The 22,799-nt window shown below is 45.6% G+C and overlaps 1 protein-coding gene across 1 annotated transcript in view; it reads left to right on the top strand.

Annotated features, from left to right (window-relative positions):
• The window catches only part of MOV10L1 (Mov10 like RNA helicase 1), a 1,432,366-nt gene that overhangs the window by 717,448 nt on the left and 692,119 nt on the right, over nt 1-22,799 (top strand). Inside the window, exons 13-14 of the mRNA XM_069627860.1 lie at nt 14,568-14,626; nt 21,042-21,148. Coding sequence (XP_069483961.1) covers nt 14,568-14,626; nt 21,042-21,148 — 166 coding nt within the window. The remainder of the gene's footprint in view (nt 1-14,567; nt 14,627-21,041; nt 21,149-22,799) is intronic.

Raw genomic sequence — 22,799 nt, 5'->3', positions numbered from 1 at the left:
CCATGGGAATTCATTGCTACGGACTTCATTGTGGAATTACCACCTTCCCGAGGATACACGACCATCATGGTTATCATTGACTTGTTCACTCATATGGCTCATTTTACACCCCTGTGTAAGCTACCATCCTCGTCCGAACTTGCTGGAATCTTCCTGGAACACATATTCCGTCTGCATGGACTTCCTTCCAAAATCATATCTGATCAAGGACCTCAATACGTTTCACAATTCTGGAAACATCTCTGTCGCATTTTGGGAATCCAACGCGCCCTCTCATCAGGTTACCATCCCCAGGCCACAGAACATGCTAATCAGACCCTGGAACAGTATCTTCGATGTTTCGCTACCAAGGTTCAGGATGACTGGTCGCTCCTGATACCCGTGGCTGAGTTCGCCTACAACAATTCCGATCATTCAGCACTTAAGACCAGTCCCTTTTATTGTAGCCAAGGTTTCGATCCATCGGTTCTACCCTCTGTTCTCCCTCATCCTACACCGGTACCTACTGTCGACTCCTGGATCGAAACCCTCATCAACGTACACCAGGAGGCCAAAGAAAACTTAGAGAAGGCCAGAACACAGACTAAGAGGTATGTGGATTCCAAAAGAAGACCAGAGCCTTCTTATGCAATTGGTGATCAAGTCTGGTTGTCCTCGAAATAATTACCCCGACATCTACGACCAAACAAATTGGCCCCTCGGTACTATGGTCCATTTCCCATCAAGGAAATTATAAATCCAGTCTCATACCGGATCAAACTACCAGACTCCTGGAAGAAAATTCACCCAGTTTTTCACACATCCATATTAAAACCCTACATCCAATCCTCCCGGAAATCCTGCAGACCCCCTCCTCTGCTGGTCGACAACCAACTGGAATATGAAGTGTCCCGAATTTGCGACTCCAGGTATAAACTGGGTCAGCTTCAATACCTGGTTGAATGGAAGGGATATCCTCCTAGTGAAAGAACCTGGGATCCACTTTCTAATCTCAAGACCCCTCGACTGCTCAGAAGATTTCACCTCATACACCCGGGCAAACCTGGCAGAACGTGTCTTCGGAGGAGGGATGCTGTCATGACCTACAGAACGCACCCCTTTTGGATTTCCTGGTCCTTGTCTCAAAGGGGCTTGCACTGCCTGGTACTCCCAACATGGCCGTACAGCGTGAAACACCTTCCTCGCTCTACACGTTGGACGTAGCATGTTCTATTAATAGACCAAGCCCCCCGCGGCTCCATGCGTCTCAATGCTATTGCGAAGTAGCGACAAGACGTGTGCTCCGTAGCTCGCGGTATTGTTATCCTTGGTTTTTTCCCAACCAACCCCATTCCTATCCTTTTTCATTCTTTCTTGCTTCCTTGCTTCCATCCTTGTTGCCGGATCCGAAAATTTCCTCAGGTATTGGGGGACACAAGATCTTGGCTTATCAATCAACAAAGGGGACAATGATAATTTACAGCTCCTCATTTTTTCAATAGTCCTAATCCAATCTATGCAATGCAGTTTTTCCTTGGTTTTCAATGGATTAGAACTGAGGGTCTCAATTTCAGTGTCTGAGTTAGCCAATAACTCATTACATCTAAACCTCAATTTATTGAGGAAAGAATTTGTTGATTTGTACATGGAGATTGCAAGATTGTCATACAGAGAGGACTTGGGTGGAACCAGAATGAGTCTATAAATCGAAATCCATTTCCACTCCATCCAACCGCTTACTGAAATAAGGCCTAATTCGAATTTTATGCAAGATATGGGAACACAATCTGGAATCCCTAAAGATCTTTTCCATATATTACTCTCAATCTTTTCCCAATCGATATCAAAGCAACATATTGCACTCCATACCAGAGATAATCACTGGGACTACCTTCCCAACATAACATTTTAAAAGGGGCAACAAAGAAAATGTTCAATATTGTAAACACATTTTTTTCATTTGAGCCACCAAATTAACTATTTTCAGGTCAATGATTGACAGAATGTTAGATCAGGTGGAAAATAGATGTTATAACCAAGCCCAAATATGTAACCTCTTTAGAAGGGGAAATGCAAGAGTTGTCTAACTGCCAGATAAAGGGCGGCAACTTTCTCAAAGGATATTTGAAAATGATAATTTTAGATTTATTAGGATACATTTTTAGGTAGTTTTCTTTAGCATATTCAGAAAGGGCAGTAAGTAGGCGTTGCAGGCCGACTTCCGTGTAGTCAAAGACTACCACATCGTCAGCATAGGCTAACCAATTAATTTTTGTACCTCCCAATTTGGGACCCACCAGACCGCTCTTCTCCAACCATTTGAACTAGATCAGACAAATATAATATAAAGAAAAAAGGTGCTATCAGGCATCCTTGACACACCCCTCTCTCTATTTGAATGGACTGTGAGAGAACACCTGATTTAGACAAACCGACTCTTAAAGAAGATCTTTCATGCAACTCTATTAAGATAAATAATAAATGGTGTGGAAGCCCCCACAGTTTTAGTTTAGTCCAGAGTCTATTTCTATTTATCGAATAAAAGGCTTGGGAAAGGTCTACCCAAGCGCCGAATAATGGGTTTCCTCCCTTTTTAAGGGAATCAGAAGTAAGACACCCAAGAATCAAGGTGTTAAGAGACGTGGATAGTCCTCTCCTAAAACCTGTCTGCTGTTTGGGGACAATGCCTTTGACCTCTGCCCATTTTTCTAACTCGCCCAATATAATACCGGAAAAGATCTTCCCATTGGCGTCTAAAAGTGATATGGGGCGATAGTTTGATGGGTCTAAACAATCGCCTTTTTTATAGCTAGGAATGACAATCGAGCTTCTCCATGACTCCGGAATTGTTTTACTACAGATGATATTATCAAACAGAAGCTTTTGGACTTTGGACCACAGTGCAGGATTTAGTTTAAGCACTGCGTTGCTCAGACCATTTCGCCCTGCAGCCCTAAAGGAAGACTATTTCTTTATTACATTTTCAATGCCCTCTTGCATGTAACCTAGGGACCACATAGTACACTGGTCAAATTTAAATTTCTGGGAATCTATGAAGCCATATACACCAGAGAAGTAATCACACCAGGCACTTTCCTGTATGACAGTATGTTGGCGATCAGTGATTTGTCCATAGATTGAGCCCACTTTCGCCCAAAAGCTTTTTGAATTTCTGGCACAGACTGCCTTCAGAATTACCTCCCCCTGTAATTGTTTCCTCATGTAATAATAATATCTCAACCAGTTCCTATAGGTATTATCAAGAGATTTCAATTAGATCTCCAGGACTTTAGGATCCACTATGTTTTTCTTTAAGAAGGACCTATGCCATCTATTGACCTTTTTTTTTAATGATTCATTTTTGAGTCAAAACGGTATTTATGGGACCGGGTTGGAATAAGAGGACCAGAAAGTGGGGAGTTTAGCTCCCAAACAATGTCACTGAATCTCGAGACTACACGCTGGCTCCCTAGGTGTTTAACCGAGAGATTATTAATAGCTGTTTCTAACTGATTTGTAAAAGTACGCCCACCTTCCTCAAACCTTACCAGCCGATTCCCAGCCTGATTTGAGGTCATTTCCTGAGGAAAGACTGAGATTGTCTTTCTTTGGCTCGCCTTAAAAGTAGCTTCTAACATGCTATGATCATCTGGATTTCCTTCAGTTATCCTAAATTCTATGCAGAAATCAAAGATTGCTTTTGAAGCAAAGATGTAATCGATCGTTGATGATAGAAAACCTCTTTGCCAAGTATATCTACTCGGAATGTCACCTCAGAAACTCCTGTTAAGCCTCTCCAACTGCCAGGTTGACATAAACTCTCACCATGCTTTACCATTAGAGTTTTTTTACTTTACTATAAAGACCATTTTGTGAAGTTTCAATGCACTGTGAGTTGAAATCAACCATTATGATAATCTCATCCTCTGGCTATCCAACTGAAAAGTCAACCAAAAGATCAGATAAATCTACTAGAAAATCAACCAGAGGAAGAGACACAGGACTCCAGTACAGATTCTGTATAATCCAACTGGAGCCTCTCTCCTCCTCTCTTTCCTTTGCCCTTATTTCCAAAATACTATTGACTTAATCCGATAGAAGAATGGAGGAAGCAAGGGTCACATTAATATATAGAGTGATTAGGCCTCCACTAGGATGTCCTTTGGACCGTCATAATGCCATTTGTTGATAAGTGGAAAAACCATCAACTCTAAGAGCATCACTGCACAAGGTTTCCTGAAAAGAGATCAAATGAAAATTCCGTAATATGTAGGGATTTTTATCGTCTTCTAAAAAAGAGCTAAAACCTCTCGTGTTCCAAGGTAAGCATCTCACATCATTGGTCACTGGAGCTTTTGAGCAGGTATTCCTAATTTAAGGAAGACCTGAGCTATAATTTCTGGAACACATTCCCATATAGTTGAGAGTGGTGAGATTGCGTTTTCAGCATTTGGATGATTTTTTGGAGTTTTTTTTGGGACACAGGCCATGTTCCTTGGATTTGTTGTGTTCCAATAGAGTTGTTATTTTGAAACCTCGAATAAGCCAATCTTCCCCTGCCCCCAAAATTATTTTAAACGCCAAATTTGAATTCATCTGACGTTCTGCAATATTTGTGTCCAGGGAAAGAGGAAAGCTCAGTTGCTGAATGTCCCCCATTGAAAGAAATTTTAAGGTGGGGATGTTGGACGTTTCTTTTAGAACTCTCGAACGATTTAATGGAGAAGAGTTCCCATTATTCTTGGACTTATTTGAGAGGAAAATTGTCCGCCCTAAAGGGGGACCACATGATCAATATTTAAATGTGGCAAGACTGATTTATTTATCATGGGAAGGAAACGTTGAGCCGCTAAGCTTTTGTTCCCCACGGCCTGGCCTTCCAATCTTGCATTTTTATCCTCGGGCAATACCTCTCTTGTAGATAGAATATGGTCAAGTTGAGTGCCTACCAAGGGACCTGCCAAAGGCAGATTGGTCTTCTTTTCAAGTGGGACCGACGGTTTTGGCGCCACTGAAGCCTTCAGGAAGATTGGAGCAATTTTCACATTTGTAAGAGATGTTTTTGCTTGTTTTTTTAAGTTAAAAAAAATGAGGGCAATTTTCCTTGGGGGTTGCTGTGCTTCTGTTTGGCAACCCACGGTCACCTTAGGTTCCTGCAGGGATTTCACCCTTAAGTCCGGATTCTGGTCTTTGTTGACAGCAGTTTTGCTTTTTCTTTCCCCAAGTTGGATTTAGGCCTTTTATCCTCTCCTCTTTAGGATGCTCGTAATTGAGTCCTTTCAGATTTTTGAGGAAATAATTTAAAGTACCGCCTCTGCTCCTTTTTTTTCCGTTTGTTTAGTTTGTTCTTGAGCATCGGAATTAGCAGAATCTTTTACGACCCTGCTCTGTTTTTCTTCCTTTTCTTCGTCTTTCCATTCGATTTCTTGCTCCTCTTCCTTTCCTCTTTATTTTATAATGGCACAACCTCCATTATAACACTATTGTTATGGATATAAGCAATTTACGTTTTTATTGAAAAAAGGGAATTTAAATGCACACTCGGACCAGGCAGGAAATCAAATTTCTGATGTTTGTTAATCTGCTTAGAATCACATGCTGTGCATAGGTCCGACATCCAGTGGTCACTGCGGAGTATTGCATTTTGTTTTTCGTAGTCGAAAAGGGACGTCGACAAGGCGTGTCTGAAATACTATCCCTATAGTGACGTGCGTTGTACCCACAATCCCTCACGCGTCGAGGTCCCTCAGATTGTTTTTTTCCGCCCAGCTACTGGTTGCCTTTACGCGGAGCTCCTCGAGAGACATTGCAGATTCCATCTCCTCGACCTTTGGTAGTTTTCCTATTTAATATATAACATATCCATCCCTCCCTCGACGCAGTTGTGAAGCTGTCTCCGCCGAGCAAGATCTTCGACGGAGGGGACGAGCAGAGGAGATCCTTCGGCGTTGCCGAACACGTGGCCTGGCCTCGCAGGCCAAATACAGTAGGGAGAGTGGGGTCGTGGGACATCTCTGGTTCTTTTCTGAGAATGCCTTTCCTTTTCCCCTTCCTTTCCCTTGGGGTCGTTATCACGATTTATTGCCTCGGCTATGGAGAGGACACCCTTTAGGTTTTGCCCACTTTGCAAGGGCAAGTTTACTTGGAAGGACAAGCATTCACGGTGTAACCGCTGCTTGCCCCTCGATCACAAAGAGGAGGGTTGCACGGCTTGTCGGCTTCTGAAGCCAAAGACTCTAAAAGACTGTAGGGTCAAGAGGTGGGCGGCCTACGCTATGTCGAAGGCCGATTCTTCACCCGCCGCTGCTACCACCAACAGTGACGAGGAACGTGATAACACGACCTCCGCTACGAAAGTCGTACACCCCTCTAAAGAGCGCTCGCGCTCTTCGTCGTCTGTCCCCAGCCCCGACGGGCTCGGCTCACGCCCTGCTTATGGGGATGAACACCCCGGCGACACTGACGCACACTATACCACACATAAGCACACAACCCATAGCTCTTCTTCGTCGAAGACGAAGAAAGCATCAGCGCCCAAGGAGACGCAGGTTCCACCAGCGGCCTCCTCGGACCGTTCAGGTTCGAAGCCCCTCTCGCTTCCGGCAAATAAGGGCGCCGCCCCCAAACCATCGGCCGGCGCGCACCAGCAGAGAGCGCAGGCCGCCGTAGAACGATCGACGCCCGTAACGTCGAAACCACAGCCCTCCGCGGACAAACGAGTTGCAGAGAGCTTGGCGAGGATCGTTGTAGCCGACGCCCAGAAGCGTACGCCGAAAGACACGTTGAGCGCTACGCAGAGGTTGAAAGACACGCCGAAAAAGCCCAAAGAAAGACAGGGACTACCCCCTTCAGTCGGGGGGACCCCCAGCACACCGGAAGGCTTTTCAGAAGGCGACGGGACACTTTCCTCGACGTTATGGGAGAGGTCGAGCCGTTTTCAGCTAGATGACACTAATTTTCCCCCACTAGACCACTCAGGGGTACCCCATGAAACCATGGAAAGGCTCCATCTCTGCATGGAGAGAATGGAGAGGTTTATGAAGACCCAGAACCCTCCCACTCCCAAGAGAACAAGAGAAGGGCCTCAGGAGGACCCCAGGGCCAAATATCCGAGACTAGTCAATCCCCAGCAGGGACACAGCCTCAGACTTCCATAATGTGTATGACCTCACTGGTGAGGAACAATACTTGGAGGAGGAGGATGAATTTGTGGACGATGAAGAGGGACAGAACCAGGAGGAAGGTCTGGAAGACAGCCCAGACATGGTAGGAGAAGGCTTCGGAGAAAATCCAGAAGAAGGACCTTCTCAATCCCCATCAGTATATTCAGACACTGATGTCCTGAACCTAAATCCTCCTGACAATTCACCTGTTAGAAACACGTCTCCCATTGACGATCAGCCCACATTCAATGCCCTGTTGCGCAGAGCAGCAGCACATTTCGAACTGGACACTGGGGAGATCTCTCCTGAAATAGACTTTGTGGAAAGAGTAATTAAGGAGAAACCCCCAGTCAGCCAGACCATTCCCCTCCTCGCTTCAGTGAAGAGAAGAATCATCCCTTCGCTATCCACACCCGCACTAATCAGAGGAGTTAATCCAAGAATTGAAAAACGTTTCACTCCTTCACCCTCAGACCCGCTGTACATCAGGGGACATTCCATTCCGGATTCCCTTGTAGTAACTAATACAAGGAAGAGGGCAGGGGTGCCGCTGTCCACCAGCGAGGCACCACCTGACAAGGAGGGCAAGAGGTTATATGCCCTTGCAAAGAGAGCCACATCCTTGGCTGCCTTTTCGGCAAGAATTGCGAACAACAATTCTTTGCTAGCTAGCTACGCGGACGCGCAGTGGGCCAAACTGCGCAAAGACGCCGAAGAAGCGCCGGAACCACTACGTACATGCCTGCTATCAACTATTGGCGAAGGAACCCAGGTCAACCAGAGTATTGTAAAGAACTCTCTGGATGCTGCAGAGACAGCGGGACGTTCCCTGGTTCAGGGAATACTCCTAAAACGCCATGTATGGCTGTACAACTCAGGGTTCAAACCGGAGACACAGGCGTCTTTAATAAATAAACCTGTTGAAGACTCAAACCTCTTTGGGAAAGCGGTGGATGAGGCTCTGGAGATGGCTAAAAAAGAGTTCGATACTATCAAAACTCTTGACCAGATCTCTAAGCCCACTACCAGACGCTGCTATGGCAACAAACGCTTTTTTCGTGGCCAACGCCAACAGCAGAATCAGCAGCAACAGTACCCTGCCACCAATTACCAGACCAATAGTGGGCAGTACAGGCAAAGAGGCCAGCGCCGGGGCAAAGGGAGAGGTCGGGGGTCCACCCCCAGAGGCTCCCAAGCCCCCAACAACACCAAGTGACGCGAAGATTCACGTCCCCTCCCATGCAACACCGGTGGGGGGCCGGATAACATCCTTTTTTTCCAGCATGGGAGGGAATAACGTCAGACCGCTGGGTACTTTCCACCGTAGCCCACGGATACTGCATCGAATTCAATAGTTCCCCAACATACAGACCCCCGAGGGGACGACGCATGACACCGGAACACCTTGCCGTCCTTCTCCAAGAAGTACAACTACTGCTGGAAAAAGGAGCCAAAGAGGTCGTGCCTCTATCTCAGGTAACGGAAGGTATTTATTCAGTGTACTTCCTTGTACCCAAAAAGGATCTAACCATGCGCCCTGTATTAGATCTGCGCCCAGCGAACAAGTTTATCAAACCCCAGAAGTTTCGTATGGTGACCTTACAGGAAGTGATCCCACTGCTATCACAGGGAGATTACATGACAAAATTGGACATGAAAGATGCATACTTTCATATTTTAATGTTGCCAGCGCACAGAAGATACCTCAGTTTCATGATAGAGGGCAAACACTACCAGTTCAGAGTGCTACCCTTCGGCATAGCATCAGCACCAAGGGTATTCAAGAAGGTACTGGCAGTGGCAGCGGCCCACCTGCGCAGGTTGTCCATCCCAGTTTACCCTTATCTCGACGACTGGCTCATAACAGGGGATTCTTACGAAACATGCTTCTCCAATACCCAAAAGACTGTAGACCTTTTGTTCCAGTTGGGCTTCTCCATCAACGAAAAGAAGTCCAGCCTAGACCCCAGCCAAATCAAACAATTCCTAGGGGCTCTAATTCAAACAAAGGACGGCCTCGTCTTCCCCCTCCAACGAGAGGGTCCAAAACATGCTGTTTCAGATCCCTCAATATGTCACCGGTCGAGAGGTGACGGTACGCAAAGCAATGCGCTTGCTAGGCATGATGGCGTTGTGTATTTATTTGGTACCTCACGCGTGCCTACGCATGCGCCCTATGCAAGAGTGGCTCAACAGCCAGTGGTGTCAGGCCAGCGGACTATGGGACGATCTAGTGGTGGTCTCGCAGGCCTTGGTTCTCTCGCTACGGTGGTGGACAAAGGAAAACTTGGAAAAAGGGAAATCCGCGGCGGAAGCCACTCTAACCACAGACGCATCCCTCACAGGATGGGGGCTCACCTATCCCATCAGACTGCTCACGGAGTGTGGACTCCGAACGTAGCATCCAAACACATAAATCTACTGGAGCTACTAGCTGTGTTCAAGGCGCTAAAAGCCTTCCAGGAACACCTACAAGGCAAGACTGTGTTGGTCCTTACAGACAGCACCAGAGCCATGTACTACATCAACAAGCAGGGGGGCACCCACTCTCCAGGACTGTCCAAACTGGCCCAAAATATATGGAAGTGGGCTCTCAAACAAAACATGTTCCTACTGTCACAACATGTACCAGGGGAACTCAATCTGCTGGCAGACAAACTCAGCAGAGATTTCCCCCTGCCCGAAGAGTACGAATGGCGACTGCACGAAGACATCGTTTTCGACGTCTTCACACAATGGGGATTCCCAGAAATAGACCTATTCGCAACCCCGGAGAACTCACAATGCCTAAGTTACGCCTCCAGGTACCCCCAGAACCAATCCAAGGGGAACGGTCTGTCGATGCAATGGTCAGGGAAATTTGTTTACGCTTTTCCCCCCCGACTCCCCTTCTCAACAAGATGGTGCACAAGATGCACCAGGAACAAGTGACCATGATACTGGTGGCCCCAATGTGGGCCCGACAGCCATGGTTCGCTCACTTGATGGAGATGTCTCTATCTCCCCCAGTGAACTCCCCTGCCCGTACAACATGCTGTCACAAGACAAGGGCAGGACTCTGCATCCATGCCCCCAGAACATGAACTTAGCAGCTTGGCTCCTGAGATCATAGAATTCGGACATCTACAGCTCCCGCAGAGATGCATGGACATCCTCAGGGAAGCCAGAAAACCTAACACTCGCCACTGCTATTCTAGCAAGTGGAAGAGATTTGTCATCTGGTGCAGAGGAAAGAGCATCAACCCGATTGACTGCTCTCCCACACATATTGTTCTATACCTGACCCACTTATTGGATTCAGGTCTAGTGTTCAATTCCATTAAAGTCCACCTAGCGGCACTTTCTGCATACACCACTTCCCAACTCAAGGTGTCGTGGTGGAAGATCCCTGTTATAAAGGCCTTCATGGAGGGAGTAAAGAGAATACACCCCCCGATAGCTGACCCAGCTCCCGGATGGGACCTTAACGTGGTACTTACCAGACTCATGGGCTCACCATTCGAACCCATGCACAAAGCATCTCTCAAAGACCTCACTCTTAAGACTGCTTTTTTAATAGCTATCACCTCCATCAGGAGAGTAAGTGAACTACAGGCTCTTTCTGTTCTAGACCCCTTCGTTACAGTTCACAGAGATAAGGTGGTTCTACGCACGCACCCAAGGTTTTCTCCGAAATTCATCTCCAACGTTCTTTCAAAATCCTTCCAACTTGGGAGAAAAAACTCTGCACACACTAGATGTGCGCAGAGCGGTCATGTTCTACATGTAAAGAACCAGACCACTGAGGAAGACTAATCAGTTCTTCGTCTCGGTGGCAGCAGGAAGAGAAGGGGATGCAGTTTCAAAGTCCACTATTTCTAGATGGATTGTTCAATGCATGACTCTCTGCTATACTCTTGCTAAGAGAGAACTGCCCTTTAAGCCAAGAGCACACTCTACTCGAGGCACGGGGGCGTCCATAGCATTCATTGCAAATGTTCCCCTTGAGTCCATCTGCAAAGCGGCTACCTGGAGTTCTGTGCACACCTTTACAAAATACTACTGTCTAGATGCACACTCGAGATCTGACTCCCAGATGGGACATGCAGTATTAAGTCATCTTTTCTCTACTGTTCCTTCTCATAACCCACCACCAACTCTGGGTACTGCTTGCTAGTCTATGCACAGCATGTGATTCTAAGCAGATTAACAAACACCAGAAGACAATGCATTACTTACCGTAAAAGCATTTCTGATGGTTGTATCTGCTTAGATTCACATGCGCCCACCCTTCCTCCCCGCTCGGATGGAAGGAACATAGACTTCCTTTTATATCTCTCTTTTCTGTACTCACTCACGTCTAGAAGGCTCCCTCAGGGCAGAAAAATACAAACAGAGGGACCTCGACGCGTGAGGGATTGTGGGTACAACGCACGTCACTATAGGGATAGTATTTCAGACACGCCTTGTCAACGTCCCTTTTCGACTACGAAAAACAAAATGCAATACTCCGCAGTGACCACTGGATGTCGGACCTATGCACAGCATGTGAATCTAAGCAGATACAACCATCAGAAATGCTTTTACGGTAAGTAATGCATTGTCATCCATATTAATAGCTGCATTGTGGTGCATTAATGACATTTAAAATCATACTGAAGTACATGTATGAAGATGGTTTTATGTTTTTTATGTGAAATATAAATTGAATTAAAATTGTAATTATAATGACTGTGAAATGAATGTTTAGAAGGCGTGTGTTCTTCTCTTATTAAGATGGATTGCACTAATCAGTTTTTCCTCTTTCTATGATTATTAAGAGTTGTGCGATTATCATCAAGTATTGTGTAAGGTTTGTATATTGAAACAAAAACACAAAAATAAAAAAATAAGAATAAAGGGAGGAGAAACAAAAAGAGTAGTGGTCCCATAAAATGAGAAGGAATAACCACCATATCTGCACTAGCAGCTCTGATCTAATGGGGCCTCCTCTACACCACCTATCCTCTCCAATCTGTCTCTCTCTCGGGTCTCTTCTTTGTTGCTCCACTATGGGTTTGTATCCCCTCCTTTACAATGCTGTCCCTTTTTAGGGATTGGTTTGTCTGTACCTGATCCTCCTTAAATGATCCTTTGGTGTACCCCTAAACACATCTTGATTTCTTTTTTTACCTACCTTTCTTTGCCCCATCCCCCTTCTCTCCCTCATCTCCTCCATCGGCTTGGTATTTCTTTCCAACGTTCTGTCTCTAAGATCTTCTTCTGGTGTTCTCATCCAACCTCATCTCTTCCCACTGTCTCCTCTATTCTCATCCTGGTGTTTCTTTCTAAAATCTTTCTCTCCAGAATTCCCTCAAAGGTCCTTCTTTCGCCAGGCCATCTCCTTCCTGCTGTGCCTCTTGCTGACCGTCTAGCCCCCTCCCTACCACCTGCATCTGCTTTGATGTTCTGTCCTCCTGTTGTATCAGTATTTCTGACCTTTTCTTCTTCCTCTGACCACCTCCTTCTACCACTTAATTTCTTTTATACGTCCAGCCTACCTCAATCTCTCCTTTGTCTCTATCACAGCTTCTAACCTCCATCTCGGTCTCCTCTTTCCGCCTCCTCCATGCTTTGGCCTCCTCTCTCTCCTATTCCTTGCTTCCACTTCAGTCTCTTTTCTCAAGGCCACCTAAAGCTCTAGCAGAGGACTGCGTCACTATGCTACCCATACCATATATCACTCAACCTTAATGTTAACTCCAGGAAGTGATTTAGGGCCCAGTGTCCTGTCACCCCCCCCTTCTAAAACTTCAATCAAGAGCTTTCCATGAAGATTTTGAATTTCAGAACCACTGCTTGTTTTGCATCTTGATGGCACCTCTAATTCTTAATGTTTGCCTGTGAAGTTTGACACTTATTCTTGAAGCCTTTAGGTCACTGCAGTCTTGCGTCTTCTAGTTTTCTACTGCAAAGTTAGCATCTGTTGTGCCAGACATAGTGTCCAATCGGAATCTGACATTGGTAAAGCGTGCCCTTGATTCCTTCCTGCCACCCCCAGTGATGCATCCCTGTATCTTGAGCTCTCCTGTGCCTCCTTATCACTGTAGCTGGCCTTCGTGTGACCTGTGCTCCGGATGGACCTATTAGGAGATGCCAATTTTAGTTTTCTTTGCATGTCATCTTGTTTGTGAGCATGTACTCTTCCCCACAACCGATTGTGCCCATGTCAGCCAATGAGTACACTACGTCAAAGAGAAATGAAAAGCTGAGAATATTACATAGAGAGATTGTCTTAGTGCAACTTTAAATACAAGGTATTTTATAATCAGTGAGACAATCCTGCTGCAAGATGGTTGCCATGTTATAGAGGGCTACCTATGTATGTATCCCTAGCATGGTTAAATGTCCTCTTGATAACGAAAAGAGGACTGTTACAATTCCAGTGTGAAATGGCAGCTATTGCATGGTGCTACACCGCCTTCCTTCTTTTAGGGACTTCTGACTTCACTGGTGTGTGGCCAGTTTGTGGTATTCCTGTCAACATCATTCATTCATACACTCCCACTGATTAGGTCTGCAAATTATTTAAATAATGGTTCCATATGCAAATATGTAAATGAAGAAGGTATTTGAATCTATGAAACACACCAAGTTGCAAAGCTGTTAAGGAACATTCATGATGCCAATTTTTCTCCTGATGTAGAATTCTTGACTTTGAGAATTCTTCTTTCACAATATTTACAAAGGTCATCGGTTTTCTGGCACCACGTTTCTGGCGGGCACTATTTCAATTGTTAAAATGATTCATTTACATTATGTTCTTGACATATTTCTCAAGGTACATGCTCTGGCATGTATTCCATTTTATTTCTGATAAAGGCCATTGTATGTACCAGAGGTCAGCATCTTGCGGCGCTCCAGGTGTTTTGGAATACGACTCACATGATACTTCGCCTTTCATTATGCTGGAAATGGACTAGTAGGAGCTGTAGTCCAAAACATCTGGAGAGCCAAAGATTGTAAACTCTGGTACATACTCAAGCAGATGCTTATGTTGGTGAAGTCTGCCATGTTTAACAACCTTGTATCACTCTTAATATGTCTATCACAAATGGGTTGTGCTCCACATGTGTACTTCTGTACCATCATGTGATTGGTCTAAAATTATAATTGTAGACAGTGCTATTTGTTCTGGTTTCAATCTTCAGTACTCTTCACGTTATACACCCTTGCATAGAAATTATATTGACCATATGTATAGATGAGTTTGCGAGTGCATATTTGTTTTATGTGAAGGTAGTGTCAATGGAAGCCAACTTACATTTTACATAGTACAGCTTTTTGTATCTATTAATCATACTTTGTTAAATATTTTAAAACTATAGCAGTAGTGAACATGGCGCTGTTCTTCATAAAATGGTTATGCTCACTTTGTTTGAATTTTTCTTATTGTTTGTTTTGCAGGACTACGTTTAGAAGGTGTCATTTTGCAGTAGAACAAGCCGTTCATCTCGGAAAACTGGGTAAGATATTGGAAACATTTGAAATAGTATGGTGTGGGTAACTATAGATACTCTTACGTGCCTTCCCCTTTCCTCCATTCTGCATGGGCGTCCCTTCCAATGGATGTGACAGAACCTTTTTCCCCAGCAAAAACCTTTTTCCCCTTTAAATGTAGAGGCACGTTGGGTTGTGGCCCTGGGAGCATGCGCTACCCTGACTCCGCCCACCGGCGGCACTCCTCAGTTCCCTTTTCCGCGTCGACGGGAACGGGCCAATTTTACCAGCGCTCTTGGGTTGGGCTTTGGCCATGTAATACCACGCGCTCTTCCCCAAATTATTCTTCTATCTTTTTGTCTTCTCTTTGTCATTCAGGTACTCAGTCCTCCGGCGTTACGCTCCTCCCCGGCGTATGTCGACTTCAGCGGGCTTCAACAGGTGTCCAGCCTGCGAGGGGCTCTTCCCTACGTCTGACCCCCATGCTTTTTGCCTTCGCAGCCTTGGCCCTGACCACAAATAAAAAACAATCTGGGGACCTTGACGTGTGAAGGATAAAGGGTCCAGCGCACTTCATGATAAGGATAGTATTACAGACACGCCCCGTTGAAGACCCATTTTGAAATTGAAAACCAATATAATATTCTGCACTAACCACTAGATGTCGGCCTACGCAAAGCATGTGAAACTAAGCAGATACAAGCCTCAGAAAGATGATAACAGGTATGTAATGTTTGTCATATATACTCACACATGCCCTCCACCCACCCCATTCCTTGAATAACCCAAACAATCCCAATTTCTACTTGGGTGTTATTTTGGAAATAGGATACTTAAACTACACCTATCTTTACCGTTGCCCCCATAATCCTAAGTATGATGTTTTCTGATGTGCTATGGTGAGAGCAGATGTTTCGGGTCCCCTCCCACACCTCCCCAGTCTGGGTTGCTTATAATTCAGGCCTGGGAGGAGATCACATCAGACCAGTGTGTGTTGAAGACTGTTACCCATGACTACTGCATCGAGTTTCACCGACCACCTCAATGCCACCCTCCGAAAAGCAGACTGTCACCAGAACACCTGTGCATCCTGCTGGAAGAGGGTTCAAGTCCGTCTGGAAAAGTGCACCCTAGAAGTCGTCCCCATTCACCAGGTAAACAAGGGTATTTATTCAGTGTACTTCCTTGTACCCAAAAAGGATCTCCCTGTGTTAGACCTGCGCCCAGCGAACAAGTATGTAAAACCTCAAAAATTCAGAATGACAACACTGCAGGAAGCAATCCCACTGCTGCTGCAGGGGGATTTCTGGCCACATTGGATATGAAAGATGCATACTTTCATATTTCAATGTTGCCAGTGCACAGAAAGTACCCCAGGTTCATGTTAGAAGACACACACTATTGGTTCAAGGTTCTTCCCTTTGGCATTGCCTCATCTCCACGGGTGTTCACACACAGGTACTGGCGGTAGTAGCTGCGCACCTGCGCAGGCAGTACATCCTAGTCTATCCTTATCTCGACGACTGGCTCCTAACAGGGGATTCATACGGAACATGCCAAACAAATACCCAGATGACGGTAGATTTCTTCAACCTAGGTTTCTCGATCAACGAGAAAGAGTCCAGTTTAATTCCCAGCCAAGTCAAACAGTTTCTGGGGGCTCTAATTGGGACCAAAGACAGCCTCGTCTTTCCCTTCAACGAAAGGGTTCAAAACATGCTGTTCCAGATTCCGCACTATGTAGCCAGTCACAAGGTGATTGTACGCAAAGCCATGCGACTGTTAGGGATGATGGCCTCCTGCATCTACCTAGTTCCACATGCTCATCTGCGCAAGCATCCCCATGCAAGAGTGTCTCTCGAGCCAATGGTGTCAGGCCAGCAGCCAGTGTGAAGATCTAGTGGTTGTCTCGGCAGCCCTCGTTCAGTCTCTGCATTGGTGGTCGAGGGAAAACCTTCTGCAGGGAACAACCTTCACCACCCCTGCAGTAGAAGCCACTCACCACAGACGCATCTCTGACAAGGTGGGGGGCTCACCTCCTTCATCAGAGGGCGTGCAGCGTGTAGTCCCCAGCGGTAGCATCCAATCACATACACTTGTTGGAACTGCTAGCAGTGTTCAAGGCCCTGAAGGCCTTCCAAACACACCTCCAGGGGAAGACTGTTTTAGACCTCACGTACAGTACTATGGCCATGTATTACTTAAACAAACAAGGGGGCACTCGCTCTCTAGGGGTGTCCAAACTGAGCATATGGAAGTGGGCTCTCTAACACAAGATGTTCCTCCTGTCACAACATGTTCCAGGGGAACTTAATCTTCTGGTGGCCGTACTCAGCTGAGACTTCCCCCTACCCGTAGAGCATGAGTGGTGACTATAGGAGAACATTGTACTCAACGTCTTCGCAGATTGGGGCTTCTCAGAGGTCGACTTGTGAGCCACTCTGGAGAACACCCAATGCCTAGATTACGCCTCCAGGTACCATCAGAACCGCTCCAAGAGAAACGGTCTATGGATAACATGGTCAGGGAAATGTGTCTACATATTTCCCCTACTCAACAGAATAGTGCACAAGATGCACCAATAGATAGTTCTCTCATCTAATGGCAATGTCAGTCTCCCCTCCCAGGAAGCTGCCATGCCCATACAACATGCTATCTCAACACCTAAGGGGAACACTACATCCATGCTCTCAATTTAGCAGCCTGGCTCCTGAGGTCATAGAGTTTGGGCATCTCCAACTCCCTCAAAGACCTACTCAGAGAAGCACGGAAACCTAACACCTGGCATTGCTACTCCAGCAAATGGAAGCGCTTTGTCATCTGGTGTAATGGCAAGGGCATCAATCCTATTCAATGCACACCTAAACATATTGTCCTGTACCTAACCCACCTGTTAGATTCAGGTCTGGGTTTCAATTCTTTAAAGGTCCACTTAGCTGCGCTTTCGGCGTACACCGCGTCCCAAAGCAAGGTTTTGTGGTGGAAAATTCTGATAATTAAAGCATTTATGGAAGGGATAACGAGGCTTCATCCCCCTATTTCCAACCCAGCTCCCAGGTGGGACCTGAATGTTGTTCTTAACAGACTAATGGGGCCTCCCTTTGAACCAATGTACACGGCTAGCCTTAAAGCACTCACCTACAAGACTGCCTTCCTGGTGTCAATCCCCTCTATAAGGAGAGTTAGTGAACTGCAGGCCCTTTCAGTTCAGGACCCAAGATAAGGTGGCTTGGCACACACACCCACGCTTTGCACCTACTTTTATCTCAAAGTTCCATGTAAACCAATCCATAAAACTACCCACATTTTTCTAGAACCCCACTAACATGGCGGAAAGAAGCCTCCATACACTGGATGTGAGGAGGGCTGTTATCTACTATCTGGAAAAAACAAAGCCACTAAAGAAAGCAAGTTCTTTGTTTCAGTGGCAGAGAAGGGGACCGCGTCTCTAAATCAGTTATCTCAAAGTGGATCGTAGACTGCATCACACTGTGTTACACTCTTGCCAAGAGAGATCTACCCTTCATGCTTAGAGCACACTCTACTCTGGGCACAGGGGCTACCATAGCATTCATTGAAAATGTTCCTCTTGAGTCCATTTGCAAAGCAGCAACCTGGAGTTCTGTACACACCTTTACACAACACTACTGTCTGGATACACATTCTAGGTCTGATTCTCAGGTGGGACAAGCAGTGCTAAGACATCACTTTGCTACTGTTCCTTCACACATCCCACCACCATCTCTGCTCAGTAGTCTATGCACAGCATGTGATTCTAAGTAGATTCACAAGCATCAGAATACATGCATTACTCACGGTAATAGTATTTTTGATGATTGTATCTGCTGAGATTCACATGTGCCCACCCTTCCTCCTCTCGTGGAGTAGAAGGAACATAGATCTCTTAGACCTCTCTTCTGTACCTGCTCACTCTGAGTATAAGGCTCCCTCACGGAAGAACAAACACAACCGGAGGGATCTCGACGCATGAGGGATTTTGTGTACACTGCACGTCACGTTAGGGATAGTGTTACAGTTGTTAGGGAGAATTCTCTGTTAAGGCTAATTTCCCAAACCTAGTGAGTCCCCCAGCAGCTTTGCTGGATTTTTGGGGTTTATTTTTTTCTTCCTGCTAAGAGTGAGACTCTTTTTCTCCCACTCTTAGGCATGATTTGAGAATGTCCTTTGACTGTGAATGTGTTTTATGGGCTATGGGGTCTTTTACTCCATAGGGCTTCATGTATTTTGTTACACAGCACCCTCAGTGCAGTAACACAGGGGTGTCATAGTGACCCCCAAACATAGACTCCATACCCTGGGACTGACTACTGTCTCCCAGGGCATGTAAAGTCACCATTGGCTTTACTAGTCTCATTGTGAACAGAACCAGTAGAAACCATCATATTGTGGAAGTACTGGTAGGGGTAAATAGATTGCCCCTGGGTCTGTTTTCCAAGGGGGCACTGTCCAGTCCCCCCTTGTCGAGTTTATGGCTGGTGGCAGTGGATACAACGCAAAATATTCCACCGGAATATTTCCTATGGGATTTTCCCATTGATTTTAAACGCACCGCTTTTTGTTTCAATGTTAAAGATACCGCCGGGTTATTTATTTAATATTTATTCCCCGTTTGGGTCTTTTTGCCAGGACTCGGTTTTAAAATGGCGTTTGTGTTCGCCTCTGAAACTCGAACCCAAGTCGAGCCCTTTGTTCCACTTTTTGGCGGGCTTCTCCACAGAAGCCCTCCAAATGGTGCCACTCTGTCTGGGGTCTACAGGATGTGTGGGAGGGGGATTAGGCACCCTGGACTGAGTTGCCTTGGCAACTCAAGTCGCACTCTTGTTTGATTGGCCCAGTGGTGAGCCGCCCGGCTCACCACTTAGCATGCTAGAGTGTCAGCTAGGCTGTTGAATGGGGGTTTTTCTGCATAAAAGCAGGGCTTTGGGGACTGTAACTTCAGAAGTCGCCACAGGACCTAAAGAATCCGAAGAGGGGAGAAGCTGAGCCATCTACAATGACGACACCACCGGTGGAGCCCTGCTGTACGAACTCACCACTTACCCGACGACAGAGGAATCTTCTTCCAGGAGAGTCTTCTTCCCTTTGAGGTGGTGGGACCAACCAGTTCGCCTTTTTTTCACCTTCCTGGACGTCTCGTGGTCGAATCGCCCGTGCCAAGCACCCCGGCGGCCGGATAGCCACGCTTCACCACTACCGCGAATAAAAGGGTCGTACCTTTTAATCGGGAACTCCGCGGCTGGTTTCTTCCCTGGCAGTGCAACGACCTCCAGCTTTCTTCCTCGTCGAGATCATCTCTTCCCCTGGTAGAAGCCACGACTTGCACCCGCTGCCAGGAACAACTGCCCCCGCTGGAGTTTTCTCACCATTTCAGGTACTGTGTCCCACCTGGTCTCCCTTGCAACAGATTGTCCAAGGTGTCCCGTCAATCCTTGACTTTCTAACTGGGTTGACCTCAGACCTGCTAACTTTGCCTTTCTGAACTGATCCAACCTCTTTTTGACTTTTCTGCAAAGACTTTGAGTGCATTCCCACTGTGTGATCTTGGGCACATTCCGCCTTACTCTCTCCAAGAGTGGGCCTGGCCTATGTACTTTTTGCTCTACAGTAGACCCTGCCTTTCTTGACTTGCTGTGGTTTCTTAAAAGTGTTGGCACTGTGTTATTTTCCTACTCTGCCTTTTCTCTCCCTTTTTAAACAAATTATTGGAGTGCCATTTACGGTTACACGCTCACCTCTGTTTTGCTAAATAAGTGGTGTCTTAATCTAGACTTGTCGAATAATTAACTAGGCAGGTGTATATACTTATAGTGACTGTGTTTGAACTTGCTTGATATATTAGTGCCAGTGTTTTTTCATAAGTGTTTTTAAATAAATAATTATATACTTTTATACCAAAGCTCTGGTCAGTGTTTGCTTGTTCTACTGTATTTTTAGCCCTATTGTGTATACTCTATATACTGCCTAACTCTTCTTGAGAGAGGTCTGACTGCTCAGCCACAGCTACCAGGTAAATCTGGGTGGTGCAGACTGCTAACAATGGTTTACTGCTTACTCCTGTAGTCTTAAACTTTTTGCAGTGGTCCCTAAGGGAACTGCACAGGTTTCTGCCTAACAGTTAAGCCCATGTCGACGTCCCCTTTTGATCTTCGAAAGAAAGATGCAATACTCCGCGAATACTACTAGATGTCGGACTAAATGCACAGCATGTGAATTTAAGCAGATACAATCATCAGAAATGCTATTACAGTGAGTAATGCATGTCATATTCGATAAATCACAGATTTTACAATTCTATTGGGATTTGATTTTTGTAAGGTAGATTTTTACTTTTCAGATGTGTGTAAATTACCTCAAGCCAAGCAAGGAAAAAGCAAAAATATCCTATAGAATATAAATAACCGTTGATCATTTTATTTTCAGTTTTATTCCCAGATTCTGTTGTTTTACAAACACCACTTGTACTTGACAGCTGGATTGATGTAAACAATTCCCCTGATGAGACACACTGCAACAGAAAAAGAGACATGGTAAGAAGAACATCTGCTTTTTAACAGGATGTGCTTGAATGGTACAGTTTTACCTTAGCAATACTATTCTTCATCATTTCTAGAGCTTGGGATTTTGTTGTTGCTAAAACACTGAGATACTTGAACCTGCAAACCTCTCTTTTAAAGATGGATTCTGAAAAAAATACACAAAAGTAATATTTATTTTAAACAATAGTCTTCCGTTATACTATGTCTATCCTTAGTCATGCTGAGTCCTTTTCTGCATACTTTCAGCAGTGCTCTGCCACGTTCAGTTATTCCCTTCACGATCGGCCACCCACGTCCTGGATGTCCCCATCCATGTTCTGTGTATTTTCAGCTCGTCCCTGCACACTCGGCCATGCCCTTCACGTCCACATCCAAACTGTGGATGTCCCCATCCATGTCCTGCATACCTATGGCTGTGCTTTTCAGCTGTCCAATCACGCTCTACCATACCCTTCACTCCCACATCCACTTTGTAGATGTCCTCATCCAAGTCTGCATACATTGAGCAGTTGACTTCCTCTTTCAACTCTTCCTCACACACTTCCATGTCCTTTGCAGTCACATCCACATTCTGGATGTCCCATCTGTGTTCTGCCGACCACCAGTTACAACCGTTCATTTTTGTTTTAGTTTTAAGTTTGATTGCTAAAATGCAATTAAGGTATGTAAAGGGACTACACAAAAATACCTGCACATAATAAACCATTTACATACTTTCAGTAATAAACCCCCTAGGTTAATGTGAGAACATAGTAGACCATCAATTTATATAAAGATTTAAGATTAGCTATTATAAGAATCCTACGTCCCGCCATCTTTCCTCCATCTTGTATGGGCGTCCCTGAGGCAGGGACGGTACCCGACCATTTCAGCGATAAACCTGAGCTTGCTCTTTAAATGTATGCCAGGCGCGGAGGTGTAGCCACAGCACAAGTACCCCACATAGTCCTGCCCTCTGCCACCTCACCTCAGTCCCTTTTTCCACACAGACGGTACCGGATCTAACGGCTTTGGCAAAGTCATTTTTCTGATTTTTCGCAGGAGCGCTCCCTTCTTTTTGTTTTTATTTCTTCGATCTTACGGCACTCTGGTTCCTCACCTCCCTGCCACATGTCAGTCATGGGAGGGTTCACTTGCTGTGCCTTGTGTGACCACACCTTCCCGGCCTCCGATATGTACTCGCTCTGTCTGGCGTGCCTGTGATTCGAGCACCAGTGGGACGCCTGCGTGGCCTGTAGCATGCTGACGCCGAGGACCCTGAAGAACAGGCTTTCACGGAGGCGAGGAATCATCGATAAAGGTAACTGAAGGGAAGCCCCCATGTGGGAGAACTGAGGGCTCAAAATTAGAATATATGGAACGCAGGGTGTCCTGCCACTTATTCGCTCAACATACCGTCATTAGTGTATGTAATGATTCTCCGAAGTAATGGCTAGAATGAATCTGCCTTTCAAACCCATCAAGAGCATGGTTCTAGGTTCATGGTGTCATAAACAAATAGAATTAGCTATAACATGTTTTATTGAGACAGCCTTCTCAAATTGGCCGGATTAGTTTTATTCCTGTTTTCTATTACATCCAGTGATTAATTTTACTGCTGATTATTCCATTCTTACCAGTTTTTCACTTGTTTTTGCTGTCT

This window comes from Ambystoma mexicanum, chromosome 12 (assembly GCF_040938575.1).
Source record: "Ambystoma mexicanum isolate Mex_15411 chromosome 12, UKY_AmexF1_1, whole genome shotgun sequence".
Taxonomy (NCBI): domain Eukaryota; kingdom Metazoa; phylum Chordata; class Amphibia; order Caudata; family Ambystomatidae; genus Ambystoma; species Ambystoma mexicanum.
The sequence above is the reverse complement of the archived record's forward strand: the minus strand, read 5'-3'. Positions and strand labels throughout refer to the sequence as shown.